Raw genomic sequence first — 20,053 nt, forward strand, 5'->3', positions numbered from 1 at the left:
AATTATGGGATGTATCGCCATGGCAACAGACCAGACGTCACAATCTGGGCATGTGTGTTCCATTTTCCCTTCTCTTTCTTCAGTGTGTGTGTTTCTTATTTTTTTTCCAGACTGGCAGCCCTCTTTTTTTCTTTCTTTTTTTCTTTTCTATTTAGATTTTTTGCTTCGAAAGACTCATGAGCCGATCTCGCATCATCACATTTGAATGTTTTTTATTCATCACAGAGCTGCGGATTTAGCGGCGGCTGACGAGGAGATCAAGAGCAGGAGAAGGAGGAGGAGGAGGAGGAGGAGGAGGAGGAGGAGAAGAGCGGCGTGCCGAGGGTTAACTTTCACTATTGTCAGCCTAAAAGAGGGCTTTTGGAGGAGTAGGAGGGGGCGATGAGATCAAGATGCCCGGGTCGCTGAGCAATGAAGACGAGGCACAGGACGACATGGATTTTGACGACGAGATGCCAGGTGAGGAGGAGGGAGGGAGGCAGACGAGGGGGGCTAGGGGTTGGTGGTGGGTGGGGGGGGGCGGAGTGTCCTTCAGAGCTTATTTAGCGACGCTTTGAATGCTGGCCCAAAGAGAAAGGGCTTGTCCGAGGAGGAGGAGGAGGAGGAGGAGGGATGGGCTGCAAAAACACGCACTGTCATGCTGGTATATGTTTGCACGATCTGTCGTCTTTTTAAAGCGGACGTAGAAAAAGAAGGGGAGGGGGTGTAGTTAATTACATGATGGAAAAATGAGAATTAAAAAAGAAAACTGCTTGCATGCGTTGGGAAACAAGAGAACCACCACCTCTCGTTGCCACATTCGCCCCCCAATTAAGTTTGTTCTAGCCCGCTTGAAATCCTCCTGGTGTCGCCCATGATGATGCATGTGGACGTGTGTTGGGGTGGTGGGGAGGAGGAGGGGGGGTCTTTAAAGTTGACTGCAAAGCAGATGCAGTAATGAATTCAACTTTTATCAAGGACACTCACAACAAGTCAACATCACGATGCCCATTGGGCAAGGGCAGTGGATGGAGTGACAAATTGCAAGACAAGACACTTTTGATTTCTCCAGCACATTTCAAACACAAGGCAACTCAAAAGCATTTATAAATAAACAGCTAAAAGGCATTCAAAGGCAAAGTAAACACAACAAAAGTGACTTACTCCAAATGATTAAAAGGACATATTTTGAGAAGGATTGATTTGAAAGACGTTGATCAAACTTGCGGAAAAAAAAAAACTCATCTGGATTGAAACACGTTTACACTTGAGGCTGACTTCACGTCTGTTGGAATCTTATTCCACTTGCATGCAGCACCACGGTTAAATGCCGCTTCCCTGTGTTTGCTTTGAATCGTGGCCTCCACTAATCGAGCCGAGTCTGCAGACCCCAGAGACCCACAATTAGCCTTCCTTGATTATATTCAGGACCAAAAGCATTCAGTTCAGGAGCAGAATTTTAAAATCAATTCTAGTGTCAAACCTTTTGGACTGGGGTAAATGTTTCGATCTCTTTGTTGTGGTTGAATTCAGAATGGACATTTTGACAGATTGAAATATTATTTAAAAATGTTATTCTGATATTTACATAATGTCTTCTTTCCATTATCCTTTTATTTTGTAAATTTAGGAAATATTTGTATTGATCTTTTTGTACTCATCACTTAAATTTGTAATTCTTAAGCTTCATTGTTTATTTCAGTTTTCTCTCATACAGTTTCAAAAATATGCACAGTTTTTATATGAATTATTTAAAGGTTATTTTATATTCATGATTACATTTGACATGCTATGACATATTGTACAATTTTAATGAGAAAAAAATGAATTCATTAAAAATTAATTATGAAATTATTTTTAAAATTTATTTACACATTCAATTCTTGTATATTGCAACTAGTGCAAACAGCAAATGTTTAATAATGAATGGCTTCCGGTGTAGAATACCGCATCAAAAAAATCACAGAGAAATCAAATACGTAGTGCATCCCTTGATGCTCTCTGAACTGAACTCACGCGGGAAGTGTTTTTTTTTTTCCTTTATACATCACAACGCATCTGGCCATGTTTTTGTATGTCATTATTTTTTTAATTTGTTGTTTCATCTTGGTATGTGAAAGATTGTCTAGAGACACTAAACCCACCACAACCTGTGCCGCCCCAACATCACAAACACCCCCCCCCCCCCTGATTGGAACCGTGTCTATTTTTGGCCGGTCTCTATGAAAGTCGACACCATTTGAATCCAGCTGCCTGCGCTGCATTCCCATTCAGTCTCCTCCCTCTGATTTACACGTTCTCAATGTTGCCGTTTGATAAACTCCGGCAGGTTTCCGCATCATCCATCCCTCCATCCATTATCCGAAGCGCTTCTCGTCACAAGGGTGGCGGGCGTGCCGGAATCTGTTTTGGGGCAGCATTGGAAATAAAACATAAATGCTAATGTTAGCGTAGCCCGTTGCTGCAATATCATGCTGCATCCCACAGTTTCCCACTTGGTTTTCTTGCTGCCCTTCGTCTCTTCCAAGCCTAAAGATTCCCTTCTTGTCAACTGACCTCGGAATCTTCCATTCAACGTGACGCTTGCGACTTTGCTGCAGTATTGTACTGCATGCTCGCTTTATATTCGTGGCCTACAAATCAAAAAAGCAGTCTCGAGTGTGAGAGGGTTTCAGCAATGTATGGGCTCGTCTTCCAGCAAGAGATTTCATTCGCGCTTTCTTTCAGACAGATACCAGTGCAAGTGCACCCCTGATAGCAACTATCGATACCACTAACGATATGTTTTGTTTCATATAATGTCATTGAACGTACTGACAAAAACATTGCGAACAAAGCCCTTTCTTTCTAATGCTGATGATGAGTCGCATATTTATCAAACTGCCGCAGAACAGTGTTATATTTTTTCCTCAAGGATCGGTGGCTGGTATCGGCAGCCTTCGCGATGACACGATACCTTTAAATAAGACTTGTCTCGGACTGATATTGATACCTGCTTTTGGTACTAGCCTGTCCCTCATTTCAGTAGTGAGTGATTTTGAGTAGTGAGCATGAGAGTGTTTCAGTTATGTGTGAGACAATGTTTCATTAGTTTGCATGCCAGCGTTTCAGTTGTGCGTGTGAGAGAGTGAGAAAGAGAGAAATAGAGGGTGAGAAAGCGAGAACGTGTTTCAGGCGTGATTGTGATACAATTTAATGGCGACTCTTAGAGCATCTGCTGAATGGAAAGAGAAAAAAAATCGCTCATTTCCTTAATTGTGCATGCCAGCATTTTAATAGTGTGTTGAGAGTGTTTGAGTTACATGTGAGAGCATTTCAGCAGTGTGTGACTTTCGTTAGTGAGTGTGAAAAAATTTCTATTGCGTGTGTGAAAGCGTTTCCGAACTGCATGAGAGGGGGGAAAAAAAGCATTTCCGTAGTGTGTGTGAGATTGTTTCGGTTTAGTTAAGATAACGTTTCGGAGTGGGCTCGAGTCGCATTTCTTTAATGTTCTCGACTTTTGCTGTCAAAAAGAAAATGCTGGTCCCAGGGTGCCAAACGTTGCCAACAGCCTCCATTTTATAATTTATTTTCCGAGAACGTGTCGGCCAAATTCCAAAGAATGCAACTTTATTTATTATGGAGTATAGATTTTCCATGCGGGGGCCAAGTGTCTTCACTGCGGTGGTCTTCATTAATCTCCCCTGGCGCCTTCCTGCAGCCAGGAAGGTCAAAAGCGACTCCGTCGTGGCTTGTTATCCTGGCGGCGCTGTGCTCCCGTGACTAATGCAACCTGCTGCTGACCTTCACCCTTTCCCGCCCCGCCCCCTTCCCAGGGTGTCGCGGCGTGCTCAGGCGGCAGAGAGAAGATGTCATTCCTCGAGGGGACGTCACGGGCCATTTAGCAGCGCGGGGGGGCTGCGAGTGGAAGGCGAGGCAGGTGTTGAAGGCGGCGAATTATCGCGGCTGCTGTCACACGGTGAATGTGAGAGGCTGCGATTGGTGTGAAGGGCTGTCATTCCGGGTTGACACTCCTGAAATGCTCTCATACTGAAACACTCACTCACTTAAAACACAAAAAAATCAGTCAGGATTGTGAGAGTTTCACTGATGAGTGTGAGAGATCGTTTGTATGAGAGTATTTCGGGGTGTGTGCGTGTCACAGAGTTGCATGGTGTTTGCCAAGCGTTTGTAAGACCATTTGAGGAGTGAAAAAAACAATCCTGCAATGTGTGAGAGCGTTTTAGTAGTGTTAAAAAATGTTGAGTTTGATTTTTATGCTAATTCAATTTTTTTTTCTAGCTCCACTGATTAGCTGTAGGAAGACTTGCCAGGTGATTTTGATTGGTCGCATCTTCATCGATGTGGCAACGTGTTTGTGCGGTCACAATTGAAACTGCGATGTGAGGTGTATGCAGCTCCCAGTCGGTCCGGACTATCAACATCTGCAAACGCAAAGCTAGCGTAGTTGCAATTAAGAAGATAAGTGCTGGATTTTTTCTTCACGTTGTGAGGTGGATTTCGTTTAACGCTGTTTTTTAGTCTTCGATGCTTGTCGTTATTCCATCCTAGTGTTATATTGACATCAATCCATATTTCTTTCATATTTTTTAATAAAACGGGGATCCTGCAACTCAATAATTTGACGTGATTGAGCAAAACTGAAATCGGTTTTGCATTCTGCACCTAAATTGTGTTTAAAGAGTTGTCAGAGCAACAGAAATGGCGTGCAAGCAACAATCCTGTATGATGCCCCCGAATATATTTGTGCCTCGAAGGAGGCGTGTTTATCCCCCCCCCGATTTAAAGCCGTGTGCAGCTTTGAATTTGTTTGCATTTATGGAGAAACATTAACAGCGTTATCTGCTGCTAAACGGCACATATCGGTGAGTTGTCAACCACTCGCCAACTAACTTCCCCAGAAAAAAACCCCCAAAAACCTGCAAATAGATGTGGGTTGGCTGTAATCGTCGTGAGAAGTCAGCTGACGGCATGGCATGAACGTTTACATCCAGAGAGCAGTTGTGACGAAAAAGAGGCCCCCCCGAGCTCCTGAAAACAAGCGTCTCCATGCAGCCACTTGAAGAAGCGGCGACTCCTGATGTGTCTGGAATGTGATGTGTGACTGTGGGAGCGGGTCTCCCTCCTGCTCGTGCCGCTAAACTGTTTGTTTTGGTCTGTCGGCTTGGACCGGGAGTCCCCCAGACCACCCCCCCCCCCCCACTCCCTCCGGGCCAAGCGGACAAATGTTGGCAGGTTGATCCCACGCGCTGTATTATTCATGCCGCCTGTTAGTTGCCATGCATTTGGACCGGGACATCAGCAAAGCGGGCCGCCGGGCTCAGCAAGTGGGCTCGTTTGTACCCGGCCGCTTTGACAAGCCGCAGCTGGGAAAGGCTCAGCGGGCCTGGGGTGCGAGCACGGGACTCCCTCGCTCGCCGCTTTGTGCTCCATTTCTCTCAGCTGCGACGCTTTTAGTTTTCATTTTTTGCTGCTTGGCCTTCACCCACTCAAGCAATTATTGTCACATTTGGACCCGTCGTTTTGGCCTTAAATTCACAACCGGTTCCGTCCCCATCGGAGCTGCAAAAACCGCACTCGGCATTCACGTTGTCCACTGTCAAATGGAGCTCAAGTGGAACCGAATCGCTTCTGGCTGACCTCCCAGTTGTTCTAATTTCACTTTTTTGTCCTTATTGGAATGAATCAATCGGCCCGAATTCTTTTGTGCTTGTCCCCATTAGAGGGGCAGTCGACTGAAGGAAGTCTGTCCAAGCTGACTTTAGGCGAGAGATGGGGTCCACGCTGGTCCCCAGCCAGGCACAAATAGATAAACAACCATTCAGCAACCACAACAAAGGGACAATTTGGAATCTTTGGTGATCCCAACACGGGAGGAAGCCAAAATCAGTCAAACCACGCGAAGAAATAAATTCCCGATAACGATGCGCATCAGTACAAATTGAATATTGTTGGCGTAGCACCAAATCCTCAAGACCTCCAAAATTTACTTTTCAGGAGAGTTGCAAGTCAATTTTTATAGATGAATATTTTTAATCTACCTGTTTCATATCACATTTTAGCATACAACCAATAATAATATGAAGAAAATTAAGAATACAAAATGTAATCAAGAGAAATATTTAATAATATTTATAAATGAGGTTAGGTTAGATTCAGCAACAGGTGGAATTTATTTTTAAAGCGCATGGTAAACAGATCAAACCTAAAAACAAACAAAAAGCTGCTTTTTAAAAGTAAAGACATTGAAAATTTGTGCTTTTCTACAGGCCAGTGCTTCGGCATTCGTTGCTTTGTCATTTGGCATGTCCAACGTTCTTTTGCATGTGCAGACGAGGAGGACGTGCGCCGGGCGCTGCCGCTGGCGTCCATCGGCAGCTTCTTCTCGGACGACGACGACTCCCTCAAGCAGCAGCAGCAGCAGAAGAAGAAGAGCAAGAAGATGAAGATGAAGGAGGGAAAGGTGGCCAGAGTCAAGAAGCGGAAAAAGGAGGTGAGTCAACACAGACTTGACTTTATTGATCCCTTGGCATGACTCCCTCCGGGAATCGAAAGTTCCCGCCGCACACGATAAGAAGCAAAAGCACCCCAACATTCTCAAACATGCGTCACGCTATCAATAAATGACAAATTCCTAAGCACTAGTACTACATATTAGATGGGTTCGCGCTTCTTAGACCCGACCCGCTAGATCAGGCGCGGGCAAACTACGGCCCGGGGGCCACATGCAGCCCCGTTAAACGTTTTAATACGGGCCGCCGAACTTGAAAAAAATGAAATGAATAAACCTTGTTGATGTTTTATTTTCTAAATACTGTGGTTTTTCAAAGACATTTATTTTGTTGTAATGCTTTTGTTCACTTTCATTTAAAATTAAATGTATTTATTTTCTCCGATGACGTGAGGTTACCAAAACCCTCCATCCAACTTTTCCTAGTCCGGCCCCTCTGTCAAATTTTAGAACCTATTGTGGCCCGCCAATCAAAAAGTTTGCTCACCCCTGCGCTAAATACGACAAATTCCATACGATAGCTATGAGATATAATGGCAACATTTTTTCTTGTCATTAACGTTATTTTTTTCTTTTAGCACAGTATGAGGGTCTCTGAGTTTTGAAATTTTGCTGATAAAAATGGAGTTTCATGTCGCGCAGGGTAGAATTCCCACTGGTAAGAATAGTTTAAACTAACCCTAAACCCCAACCTGCAACCAACTACTCACCAACCCAATTTCCTTCCACCAACCACATCCAACTTAGAACGGACTGCCATCAATCCACGCCCCCTTTTAGCCAGCCGAGTCGTGATCCAATGATCCTTTCCTCATCTCTAGCATGCCACCTTCTTTCCTTCCTTCCTTCAGTCACAAGAACCCCAATCGGGATTTCCTTGTTGATCCAATGGGCAGTGAAACAAAGGCGCTACAGTGCGGCGCCAAGAGAAGCTGTTTTTGAAGCAATTCTCAGATCAGCCCGCCGTGTTGATTTTACAGTTCAGCTGTGAGCACAAAGAGTTGTTTTTTTTAGACTCGACTCTAATATTCAGCGGTGTGCTCATTGGCTGGCTCGTGTGCGGTTGCGCACACTGCACTGCAGTCTTCCCCTCCGAGGCAGGAGCATCTAATTTGATTAGGCTATCAGCAGTTATCTGATTGTTCTCCCTCCGGGGGGGGGGCAACCATCCTCCTCTTTTGTCCTCTTTGGCCCCCTGTGCCACGTGCGGCCCTCCTCCATCTCGCCATCGTACGTTTCTTCAACCACCTCTGCTCCCCTCCTCCATTTGCGCTCCTCAATTTACTGCCCTCCTCCTCTTCCTCGTTTTCTTCTTATGCATAAATGAGATTTGTCTAGACGGCGGCGGCTGGCGGAGAAGCGCGGGCCTCTGCATAACAAGCTCGTTATGCCGAGCTGTGTGATTGGATGGCGCTCTTCTATTAGCTGCTGTGTGTGTGTGTGTGAAGGTTGAATGGAAGGATAGAAAAGGAGTGAGAGAAGAAAATTAAATGGGGGTGAGATGTGCAAGCAGGGTTTGTGATGGAAAATGAACAGTGGTGGGGTGCATTTTTGTGTTGGGGGCGATGAGAATGACAGCAAAACTAGGAAACGAGCGAGAGAGAGCGAGAGCGAGACTGCTCAAATGTGGTCGCCATGGCAACACTGCCAGGCTGCTTGTAAAGGGTTGGCGGGCGCTGCGGCAATGCGAGCCTTTCCACTGCGCCACAGAGCGAAAACGCCCGCAAGTGTGTGTTTGTGTGTGAAAGCAACAGGCTACACACACGCACACACACCCCGCACTTTAATATGCACAACATGAAAGAAATACAAACAGGAGAGACTGAAAATACATGCAGATGTGAGAGGAAGGAAATGCATGAATATGCTAACATAGTCACACGCACACGCACACGCGTACACACGAGCACGTTCATCGGATGTGCTCTCTTGCACGATAACACCTGGCCAGTGTTGAATCATGCAACCTTCCAGATGTCTCATCGCTTACATGGCAGAGATGTTCTCTTTGTTCTTGCGCATGAAAAAGACGACCATTGGATTTGTTCTTTTCTCATTGCAGCACACTAACAATCGTTTACCGTGGTGTCAGAATCCGAATGCCCTTTTTTGTCATTATACTCAGTGTACAACGAGATTGAGTACAAGCGGTTCTCCCCATTTAAAATACAAAAACAAAAGAAAATCAAAATGTTCAAAAAAGGCTTCAAGCTCTTATCTAATAACTGAGAATGGCAAACAGCGTAGACAAGGCTAACGAAAAGCATATCACCCTTGAATCAATTTCTTACATTCTATTTAATTTAGTCACGATTTCAAATACAACAATTTAGCGCTATTTTGCAATGAAAAAACAAATTGCAAGCAAGGTCATGATCAACTTTTAAACAACTGCTACTTAAGCGCATACAGAGCAGCAACCGATAGGAAAAAGGTACACAACAATACTTATTGTCATATTCTCTCTGCAACTCCTTTGTCTGTATATTGTATACTGTTCGAATCCATAAAAAGTGATCGCTTCAAAATCATCGAACCGCGATATAGTTAGCGATTAGCGATTTCCTTTGAATGTCTCATAGCCGAACATTGCAAATTCTCAGGGAGGCCTGCAGGTGAGCATGGATAGCGAGCAGGACCGAGCGTCCGAGGTGGAGGAGGACGAGGCGGAGCGTCCCGAGCGAGGCTCCGGAAGCGAGGGCAGCATGTTCAGTACCTCCAAGAAGAAGAAGAAGAAGCCCAGGGAGAAGAAAGAGAGGAAGCCCAGGAAGAAGAAACGGGACCAGGAGGACGACGATGACGACGATGACGACGGGAGCATGAAAGTGAGTTTTCTTCGCATTCATCTTTTTGGGACATCCCAATAATCCCCAAGGTTATTACAGTGAACTCAAAAGCATTTTGGTTCATCAAATGCTTTCAAAAAACAACAACTAACTCAAACAACATCTTACATTTATAAAAATTATTGAACTAACAGTCATTTGAGATTTGTGTTTTACTTAATTATACGATAAATCATGACCTGTTTTTTAGTTTATCTTGCACCTAACAAATACTCCATATATTTAATAAACCAAAACTAATACTAAAACTAATTGAAACTATACTGAAACTTAGCATTTTCCCAAATAAATAAATAAAAACTAACTAACCTGCCCTAAAAATAAATTAAGAAAGTAATTGAAAAAACCCCCCCAAAAAGTCCAAACGAAATAAAAGCTAACTATATTGAATAATCCCAAACTATTTTAACCTTGATATTGACGACCACCCCTGTGCCTCAGGAGCCCAAATCGTCCAGTCAGCTGATGCACGAGTGGGGCCTGGAGGACGTCCAGTACGGCTTCACCGAGGACGACTACAAGACCATCACCAACTACAAAGCTTTCAGCCAGTTCCTCAGGCAAGCTCGCGTTTTTTCATTTTTCTTCTTTTTTTTTTTTGCTGAGCGTCTGAGGAGCAGCACACACTGCTCCTTTTGTGCCAACCCAGTTCATCCTCACCTGAGGCAGTCTGGAGCGTCGAAAGCTAATGCGGCCAGTCAGCTGCTGGCTGGAAGACTATGAAAGCAGGGATGTGTGGCGTCCCGGGGCTCGGACCCGACGCGCTCTCGCAGGTCGGCGTGCCAAAGCTCAAGCGGTCGCTTGACACGACAAATGACAAATGACACAGCAAAGCTGTTTTCCAAGCCTGTTGGGCTTGTGGCCTACTGGATTGGTTTTCAGAATTTGCGTGCAGATGCACACAGTAACCAGGCTGATTTGAAATTATATGTCATGTCTGTAATAAAATCATTAAAAACACTGGAAAAAAAGTCGCCAAAAAAATCAATGATGATGATAAGAATTTGTTTCTGTTTTCTGGGATGCTAGATGTATTCACAATTGCATTTAATGCACAGTGCTTGCAGATATTACCTTCATTTTTATTATTATCATAATTGTTATTATTATTTAAATATTTTATGGATTAATTTTTTTAGAAATTTGTTTTTTTTCCACCTGCACCTCAGTTTTTATTCAGAATAAGAAGAATAGTTGAATATATAATACAGTCAAATATTTAGCAATATTTATGGATGAAGGGCGAGGGTCAGCAACAGGATTTCTTTTTTTATAAACGTCCTATCTAATGACAATGCATGGTAAAGTCTGTATTGTGCAAGCTTTTATCAGTCAAACTTAAAAATAAAAAAATGAAATATGTCCTGTTGTACTAGGGAAACAGTAAAGCCGAAATACGTCGAGGGACACAAAAAGCCATCTCAGATTGAAATTTGAAGTTGCACAATTATTTCCATAACTAAATCTATTGTTGTGGTTTTGGTTCCCGCCAGGCCTCTCATTGCCAAGAAGAACCCGAAGATCCCCATGTCCAAGATGATGACGGTCCTGGGGGCCAAGTGGCGCGAGTTCAGCGCCAACAACCCGTTCAAGGGCGCGTCTGCCACCGCTGTGGCGGCCGCCGTCGCCGCCGCAGTGGAAATGGTCACTGTGGCGCCGCCCACCTCTGGCGGCCCGCTGAACGCTCAGCTTGCGCCCATCAAAAAAGCCAAAACCAAAGAGGGAAAAGGTAAAAGTCAAGCATGGTCACAAATGATTGTTGATCGCGTTGGATTGTGCTGCTGTGCCTAATGAAGTGTCTGCTGAGTGCATCAACGGCCACGTAAGTCGTCTGTGTGTCTCAAGGGCCCGGCGCTCGAAAGAGGAGCAAGAGTGCAAAAGACGTCAAGAAGAAAGTGAGGGCGAAGAAGACCAAATCCAAGTCGGGCCAAAGCGGGAAGAAGAAGAAGACGTCCTCGGTGAGCCTTCATGGCATGCGGCAACCTTTTTTTTTTTTTTTTGGCCTCATTCAGTCGTCGTAAAATTGGCTTCTGCTTCCGTTTCAGAGTGACGAAGACTTCCTGGACGAGTCAGACTTTGACGACATCAGCATCCTCAGTGCCTCGGTGCTTTGTGACGCCTCGGGGGCCGCCGCCGCCAAGAAAAAGGCCAGACGGGGGCGCAAAAAGAGGAAAAGTACGTCTATGACCAGAAAAACCAACACACTCTGTCCATCCACCCATCATTTGCAAATTGCCTCTTGTTCTTCCAGAGGAGGACGGCGACGGCTACGAGACGGACCACCAGGACTACTGCGAGGTGTGTCAGCAGGGTGGCGAGATCATCCTGTGCGACACTTGTCCACGGGCGTACCACCTGGTGTGCCTGGAACCCGAGCTGGAGAAGGCCCCCGAGGGCAAATGGAGCTGTCCGCACTGCGTGAGTCCCACGGGTCGCAAACAACAAACAGAATAGTCCACTAGAACATTTGATCCTTTTTTGAGGTTACTCTGAATCATTTGAAATGGTGGAACCTGTTTGCTGTCTCCCATTTAACACGTTCTAAACAGAACAGAGTCACTTTAGCAGATCCAAGAGGGTGTGCACATTTATGCAACTACAATATTGTTTGTATTGTCTGCCGTTATTTTTTTGGAGTTTATATTTTTGCATTCCCTCTCGACCAGATTATAACAAACATTAAAGTTGATTTATTTTGGTCTCATTTTTTAACATCACAAGATAGTGATATTTGAACAGGGGTGTGTAGACTTTCATGGACATTTTATGTACAATTTTACCTTTAGTCAAAAGAGTTAAATCAATTTGAAGTAATCCCCAAAAGGGTTTTAATTTCCTACTGATGCTACGAGTTAGCGATAATGGCCTAATTTGTCTAAATGAAGCTCCTCAATTCACTTCAAATTGTTTCATTGGCCCCAAACTACCACCAGGTGGCGCCAAAGCCGTTCTGTTTTTAAAACTGTGTCGCTGCAGGAGAAGGAGGGCATCCAGTGGGAAGCCAAAGACGAGGAGGACGAGGAGGAGGAGGAGGTGGCTGGGGAGGAAGAGGACGACCACATGGAGTTTTGCCGAGTGTGTAAGGATGGTGGGGAGCTGCTGTGTTGCGACGCCTGTCCGTCCTCCTACCACATCCACTGCCTCAACCCGCCGCTGCCCGAAATACCCAATGGGGAGTGGATTTGTCCGCGCTGCTTGGTGAGCCCATCACATCACATTTATTGAACTAAAAGCCCAAGAAAATGAAACAAAATCATTGAATTGTATGCAATTAATGTCAGGATGTTTGTTTGCACACTTTATGAATACTTTAATGCCCCCGAACAAGGATGAGACTTTACTGATGATCACCGTAATGAATGAAACACATTTCAAATGACGTGCAAACAATTAGCAAGCATATTTCACCTTCAGCACTCAGAATTTACAAACACAAAATACTGATATAGATCAATTACACAACTTAAATGAAAATAAAGGATAATAAATAAAATCACTGCTGCTGTTCCAAAAATATGATTGTGGTTATTTACAGTACATATGTGTACATGGTGTTGAAATTAAAGTGAAATACAACTAAGTGACACTTCAATTCCGTTTTTTTTTTTTTTTTGTGACTTCTGTTTAATTGTAGTGCCCACCCCTGAAAGGCAAAGTTCAGAAGATCATGCACTGGACGTGGGGCGAGGCCCCGCTGCCCGCCGAGCCGCCGGCGGTCCAGGACGGCCGGACCTCCGCCGACCCTCTGAGCAAGCCGCCACCCCTCAAGGGCCACCCGGAGCGGGAGTTCTTGGTCAAGTGGGCCGGCCTGTCCTACTGGCACTGCTCCTGGGTCAGCGAGCTGCAGGTGACGATATTCGGGACGCTCCCACTCAACACACATTTGCTCGTCTTTCGTTCCTCTTTCTGGCTCAAAACCACCATGCTTGTTTGAATCCCTAACCTTGGCTTGAAACCTTACCTTCAAACGACCACTTTTATTTAAAGCCTCATCTAAACCCGGTTTTAAATTCTTTCTTAAAACCTTCCTTTGAATCCCTGATCCTGTCTTGAAACCGTTGCTCTTACACGGAAACCTAAACATGCCATGAACTTTTCATTTGAAACCCTAAACTTGGCACAAAACCAAATTTGATACCCAACCCCAGCCTTGAAACCATACTTTGAAACATTCACTCTGATTTGAAAGCTTAAAACTCTTTTGAATTTGTTTGACTACCTCACTTGGATTTGAATCCCTAATTTAAAATCTTGAAAGCTGTCTTGAAACCATAACTCTTGTTTGAAACACGGTGTGTGCGTGCGCGTGTGGGGGTGTGCATCTGCAGTTGGAACTGTACCACACGGTGATGTACCGCAACTACCAGCGCAAGAACGACATGGACGAGCCGCCGCCGTACGACTACGGCTCCGGCGAGGAGGAGCTCAACAGCGACAAGCGCAAGAGCAAAGACCCGCAATACGCCGCCATGGAGGAGCGCTTCTACCGATACGGCATCAAGCCCGAGTGGATGGTCATCCACCGCGTGCTCAACCACAGGTGCGCACGAGCCACATATCTGTCACATGCCAGTGAAAAAAAACCAAACAAAACGTAGCCCTGACTGGCTTGGAAGCCAAATTTGAAACGCTCATTATTAATTTGAAAACCTGCATCCTGACACTGATCCTTCATTTAAAACCCTAACCTGATTTCGTAACACGTCACATTTGAAAGCGTGTGTATGTTTGTGTGTAGCTTTGATAAAGACGGGGACGTGCACTACCTGATCAAGTGGCGGGACCTCCCTTACGACCAGTGCACGTGGGAGGTGGACAACTTTGACGTGCCGGAATACGACAGCCATAAAGTGTCCTACTGGGACCACAGGTACGCCTGGCATCATTTTTCTAAAGTAAGCAAGTAAGATCTGCTGTTTTGTCGTCTAGGGAGCAAATCTTAGGCGAGGACCAGCGCCCCGTGGGGGCGTCGAAAGGAACAAAGCTAAAAGAGGAGCAGCCCAAGAGGGAGATCCCCCCGGATGCTCCCATCATCGACGTAAGTTCACGAGAAGATCGACAAGAAGAATTCCCCCGTCGCGGTGAATAACTAAGCCTTCCGCAGCCGACCATCAAGTTCGAGCACCAGCCGTGGTACATCAACGCCACCGGGGGGACGCTGCACCCGTACCAGCTGGAGGGTCTCAACTGGTTGCGCTTCTCGTGGGCGCAGGGCACCGACACCATCCTGGCCGACGAGATGGGCCTGGGCAAGACCGTGCAGACCATCGTCTTCCTCTACTCGCTCTACAAAGAGGTCAACCACACCGACACCCACAGAACGGTCATAGATTACAATTTTCAGGAGAGTTACTTTTCATTTCATTTCGAGTTTTGTGAAATTGAGTATGTTTTTTGGTTAGAATTGTTTGATGTTTTTCAATTTTTTTTTATTTTTTTTTATTAGTTTCAGTATTAGTTTTAGCCTTTTAAAAGTTTTGTGTATGTCATATGCAATGTTAAAAACACATCACGCTAAGTGTTGTGCAGGAAAAATGCAACCAAAATATTGTATAATATACAAATCAAAATGCAGCTACTCCAAAACAGTCTACAGATTTTAAAAAAAAAAAAAATAGTTGCCTTTTGATATTTGCCTGCTTCCAAATCATTGACATGATCAAATTCTTCTCATCGCCAAATATCGTTCGTTATTAATATTAACATTTTGACAAATGAAAAGAAAATTAATTTCCGGTGTGTGTGTCAAATTGCATCGATCGGTTCCCAAGAAGCAGCTCTCGTTTTCGAGCGTGTCCACCGAAATACAAGCCGCTTGTGAACATGTGTACGTGGTCATCCAGGGTCACTCCAAGGGTCCCTTCCTGGTGAGCGCGCCCCTTTCCACCATCATCAACTGGGAGCGGGAGTTTGAGATGTGGGCCCCCGACTTCTATGTGCTGACATACACCGGAGACAAAGACAGCCGCGCCATCATCCGGGAGAACGAGTTCACCTTGGAGGACAGCGCCGTCAAGTTGGGACGCAAAGCGTTCCGCATGAAGGTTCCTCGAAGGCCTCATCTACTTTCTTTCTATTAAAATGATGAACAAGCGTCTCAAAGTGTTTTGCCGTCTCGCAGAAAGACACGCCCATCAAGTTCCACGTGCTGCTCACCTCCTACGAGCTGATCACCATCGATCAAGCCATCCTGGGATCCATCACCTGGGCTTGCCTGGTGGTGGATGAGGCCCACAGGCTGAAGAACAACCAGTCCAAGGTAAAACTACAGAAAAGCCCCACAACGACTCACAGTCACGGTCATCGTAACCTGGAATAGTGAGGAACAACCGTGTAATTGCACTTTTTGTGTTCGGGCCGCACCATTAAAATCATTACTTTGGCGCCGTCTGGTGGAATATCGGTGTTATTGATAGATTTAGTTCATCGTTTTTTGTTTTTTTTCCAACATTGCTCAGGACCGCATGAAGGTGTGCACTACTACTACTCCTACTAGTGTAAGCTTGTCCCGTGCAGTTTTTCAGAATCCTCAATGGCTACAAGATCTACTACAAGCTGCTGCTCACTGGAACGCCTCTTCAAAACAACCTGGAGGAGCTTTTCCACTTGCTCAACTTCCTCACGCCGGAGCGCTTCAAGTATGTCCTGACTAACTTTTCACTCACTCAACAACCATGACTGATTCTGAATCCCATGGATCCATAGTGAGAGTTCCCTTTTTCCTTTATTTATTCTTTTCTTTTTTAAAAAAAAACCCAAAACTGCGCAGTAACCTGGAGGGCTTCCTGGAGGAGTTTGCCGACATCTCCAAGGAGGACCAGATCAAGAAGCTTCACGACCTGCTGGGCCCGCACATGCTCCGGAGGCTCAAGGCGGACGTCTTCAAGAACATGCCGGCCAAGACGGAGCTGATCGTGCGGGTGGAGCTCAGCCCGATGCAGAAGTCAGTGGCGGGATCAGCGCAAAAAGCTATGAGCAATCTGTGTAAACCAGAGGTTCTCCAAATGTTTTGATCCGGGGGAGACCTCCTCGTCATCCTAAAGCCAATTAAAAATAACTACTGTTTGTATGCCTATATGCCGGAGGAATCAAATGTTTCCTCATTTTCAAGAAAAAAACGTCGTAACGTTATGAAAAAAAAAAAAAAAACATTTTGTGTTGCGATGTTATAAGTTAACTTTTGGGGGTTGGCTGTATTCTCAAAAATGTACTGAATGCCTTTTGTCTTTGACATAATAACTTTATCCATGTAGGCATGCCATATTTTTGTGATATGTCACAATTATATCAAAGCTTTCAATTGGTCCCAAACCAGCCTTGTGAGGATAAGCGACTTCGATAATGGATGGATGGATTTAAAAAAAGTGAGTGAGTTTGTGCTTTCGCCCCGTCAGGAAGTACTACAAGTTCATCTTGACGCGGAACTTTGAGGCACTCAACTCCAAAGGCGGCGGCAACCAAGTGTCCTTGCTCAACATCATGATGGACCTGAAGAAGTGCTGCAACCACCCTTATCTGTTCCCTGTGGCCGCTGTGGTACGACCGCATCGCCGCGTTTTCGTGACTCTTGACGCTTGGCTCATTGACGTGGCGTCCCCCCCCCCCCCGTAGGAGGCTCCCGTATTGCCCAATGGCTCGTACGACGGCAATCAGCTGGTCAAGTCGTCGGGAAAGCTGACGCTGCTGCAGAAAATGCTGAAGAAGCTCAAGGACGAAGGCCACAGAGTTCTCATTTTCTCACAGGTCAAGTAGGACGCCGTTCTTTCATCGGGCCCATTTTCACTGTATAAAAATGCAATCGTTGAATTAATTTCGTTTTTGTTTTTTTTTTTAATCGAGGCCAATGTTTTCAAAGGGGAAGTCAAGGCAAAAATGATTTTAACACCAGAGATGGATTAAATATGAATCAGAATATGATGTTTTGACTAGTTTGGTTGCAAAGAACATATTCTATTTAAGATTTATTTTTACTTGACTTCCCGTTTAATCAAAATATATTTAATGTTCGTCCATTTTAGAAAGAATTCAAGTCGTATACCCAAGCTGCAAAATTTCACAGCACACCAACAAACAAAAATGTCACCAAAGTGCATTCGCAGCTGCCGTTATGAAGGCCTAAACTTTTTCGGGGAAGCAATTTTGAAAGTGTTTGCTGACTTATTTGCCCAATCACAGAACTTGATTTTCTTCTGCTGTGTCAACTGTTCTCATTAACATGAGCATAAAATATCATTTTGGATTCTGGTGCAGATGACCAAGATGTTGGATCTGCTGGAGGACTTTCTAGAATTTGAGGGTTATAAATACGAGCGTATCGATGGGGGCATCACCGGAGGCCTGAGGCAGGAGGCCATCGACCGCTTCAACGGTGGGTTTTGTTCTGCAGTGGGAAGGAAACCGAGTAGAGTGTTTTACTTAAGGAAAGCAAATTTGAATCGGTGTCAGTACAGATTGTGAGTTTTTCTTTTGTTCATTTGCAGTCAGGCTGATGCCTTCTTTGATTGGCGATCGGGTAACATTTACAGTATTCCGCTTTTGTTCTCGGGTTGCAGCGCCGGGCGCTCAGCAGTTCTGCTTCCTGCTCTCAACCCGAGCCGGAGGTCTGGGAATCAATCTGGCCAGCGCGGACACCGTCATCATTTACGACTCGGACTGGAACCCTCACAATGACATCCAAGTAAGCCTTCTTTCACCTTATTTCTTATTTATTTAGCAGCCGCCTTTTCACGATGGGCTGGTTTTTTTTTTTGCTTCTTTTCAGGCTTTTAGCAGAGCTCATCGCATCGGCCAGAACAGGAAGGTGATGATCTACCGCTTTGTGACGCGGGGCTCGGTGGAGGAGAGGATCACTCAGGTGGCCAAGAGGAAGATGATGCTGACCCATTTGGTGGTGCGGCCCGGTCTGGGCTCCAAGACGGGCTCCATGTCCAAGCAGGAGCTGGACGACATCCTCAAGTTTGGCACGGAGGAGCTGTTCAAGGACGAGATGGAGGCGGCCCGTAACATGGGGGGTACGGCACGGACATGCCACACTGCACAACAACATTTGCATGCTTTTTATGAATGTCTGCTGCTAATGTTACACATTAACGGCTACATTACGCCGCCGACTCTGTGTGATCTATATCTTTGCTGCTGTAACACTTCAAATTTCCCCATTGTGGGACTAATAAAGGACATCTTTATCTTTATCTTTATCTTTAACAACAACGGAGACACTCGCTCACTCAAAACTATATTCACTATATTCAGTCATGAATTAGGTGGGGTTTTTTTTTTTTGTTAATTTATGCTAACCCTCACGACAGGAAATACAACCACAGTGATAAATACAACAATGCTACTCAATCATTTTATCGTAACATTTATTTCTGTCATCGTCAGGCGACAACAAAGACGGCGAGGAGGGCAACGTGATCCACTACGACGACGACGCCATCTCCAATTTGCTCGACCGCAGCCAGGACGCCACGGAAGACACGGAGATCCAAAACATGAACGAGTACCTCAGCTCCTTCAAGGTGGCCCAGTACGTGGTCAAAGAGGAGGATGGAGAGGTGAGGAAGGACAATTTGTGGGGGCGTGGAAACAAATATTTCTCAAATGATGATTGTGTGTTTGAGCCAATTTGTTTGAGTCAAGATGTAGGCCGCTATGTTGGCTTAGCAAGGCCTTTGGCATGATGTGTGTGCGTGCGCGCAGGAGGAGGTGGAGCGCGAGATTATCAAGCAGGAGGAGAACGTGGATCCGGACTACTGGGAGAAGCTCCTGCGTCACCACTACGAGCAGCAGCAGGAGGATCTGGCCCGCAACCTGGGCAAGGGCAAGCGCATCCGCAAACAAGTCAACTACAACGACACCACCCAGGAGGACCAAGGTAGGCGGCGCCAACCAGGGCCAACGTTTTATCTTCCGTTTCTGTGAGCGCCCGTGATAATCTTTCATAGAGTCGGCCTGAGTCATGTGCCGGATGGAAGACATTTTGTGCGTTTACAGTGGAACTTTACGATTGCATAAGAGACAAAATGTTGCACCATTTGGGGGGTGGGCGGTCATCAGGCAAACAATGAATTAAAATAACAACCAATGTGAAAAAGATCCATTATATGAAGATAAATATATAGAAATATGTATAATTGATTTCAATTTTTACACTTGCATGACAGTTCAGAGAAAAAATTATACGTTGTCAATCAAACTCAAGTAAATATATATTAAAAATATATTTAAAAATAAAATATTGAAGTAAATGACCTAATTCATATAAAAACTATTTTGTGTGAAAATATTGATAGTCATAAGTAAAATATGCATTACAGAATTTGTTTTGGGAGAAATTGTTTCGCATTTCAAATTTTGAATTTATTTATTCTTTTCAATTCAGTTAGTTTGAATTAGTTTTTAGTGCAGGTTTGTTAATTTTTGTTCATTTTAATTTTTTGAAAAATGCTTCACTTTATTTTTTTAATAGTTTTAGTATCGTTTTATTTACTTTTTGAATATATGGTGAATTTGTCAAGTGCACGCTAAAAAAAACAAGTTCTGTGTAATAAAGTAACATCAACTGGAATTCTTAAATGACTGTTTGACCTTCCTTCTTGTGTTTTTTTCTGGAGCAACACCGATATAAATAGATTTAAAATGAACCCTGAAACTTATGAATGAATTTAATTGACAAAGATGAAGTTTCAGTTACAGTCCTTTTAATTTTTTATAA

The 20,053-nt window shown here is 44.7% G+C and overlaps 1 protein-coding gene across 1 annotated transcript in view; it reads left to right on the forward strand.

The window, feature by feature from the left end:
• The first annotated feature begins 296 nt into the window (after window positions 1–296).
• Window positions 297–20,053, forward strand: part of chd5 (chromodomain helicase DNA binding protein 5) — a 29,131-nt gene continuing 9,374 nt past the window's right edge. The window contains 25 exon segments of the mRNA XM_088308391.1: window positions 297–459; window positions 6,312–6,472; window positions 9,094–9,315; window positions 9,778–9,896; window positions 10,830–11,065; window positions 11,182–11,294; window positions 11,382–11,511; window positions 11,588–11,754; window positions 12,313–12,534; window positions 12,971–13,183; window positions 13,665–13,876; window positions 14,075–14,206; window positions 14,266–14,374; window positions 14,441–14,632; window positions 15,180–15,380; window positions 15,458–15,595; window positions 15,853–15,974; window positions 16,106–16,279; window positions 16,731–16,872; window positions 16,948–17,079; window positions 17,587–17,704; window positions 17,889–18,013; window positions 18,098–18,347; window positions 18,721–18,893; window positions 19,039–19,213. Coding sequence (XP_088164517.1) covers window positions 393–459; window positions 6,312–6,472; window positions 9,094–9,315; window positions 9,778–9,896; window positions 10,830–11,065; window positions 11,182–11,294; window positions 11,382–11,511; window positions 11,588–11,754; window positions 12,313–12,534; window positions 12,971–13,183; window positions 13,665–13,876; window positions 14,075–14,206; window positions 14,266–14,374; window positions 14,441–14,632; window positions 15,180–15,380; window positions 15,458–15,595; window positions 15,853–15,974; window positions 16,106–16,279; window positions 16,731–16,872; window positions 16,948–17,079; window positions 17,587–17,704; window positions 17,889–18,013; window positions 18,098–18,347; window positions 18,721–18,893; window positions 19,039–19,213 — 4,045 coding nt within the window. The 5' untranslated portion in view covers window positions 297–392.

This window comes from Idiotropiscis lumnitzeri, chromosome 11 (assembly GCF_059441095.1).
Source record: "Idiotropiscis lumnitzeri isolate Australia: NSW breed Sydney's pygmy pipehorse chromosome 11, RoL_Ilum_1.0, whole genome shotgun sequence".
NCBI lineage: Eukaryota > Metazoa > Chordata > Actinopteri > Syngnathiformes > Syngnathidae > Idiotropiscis > Idiotropiscis lumnitzeri.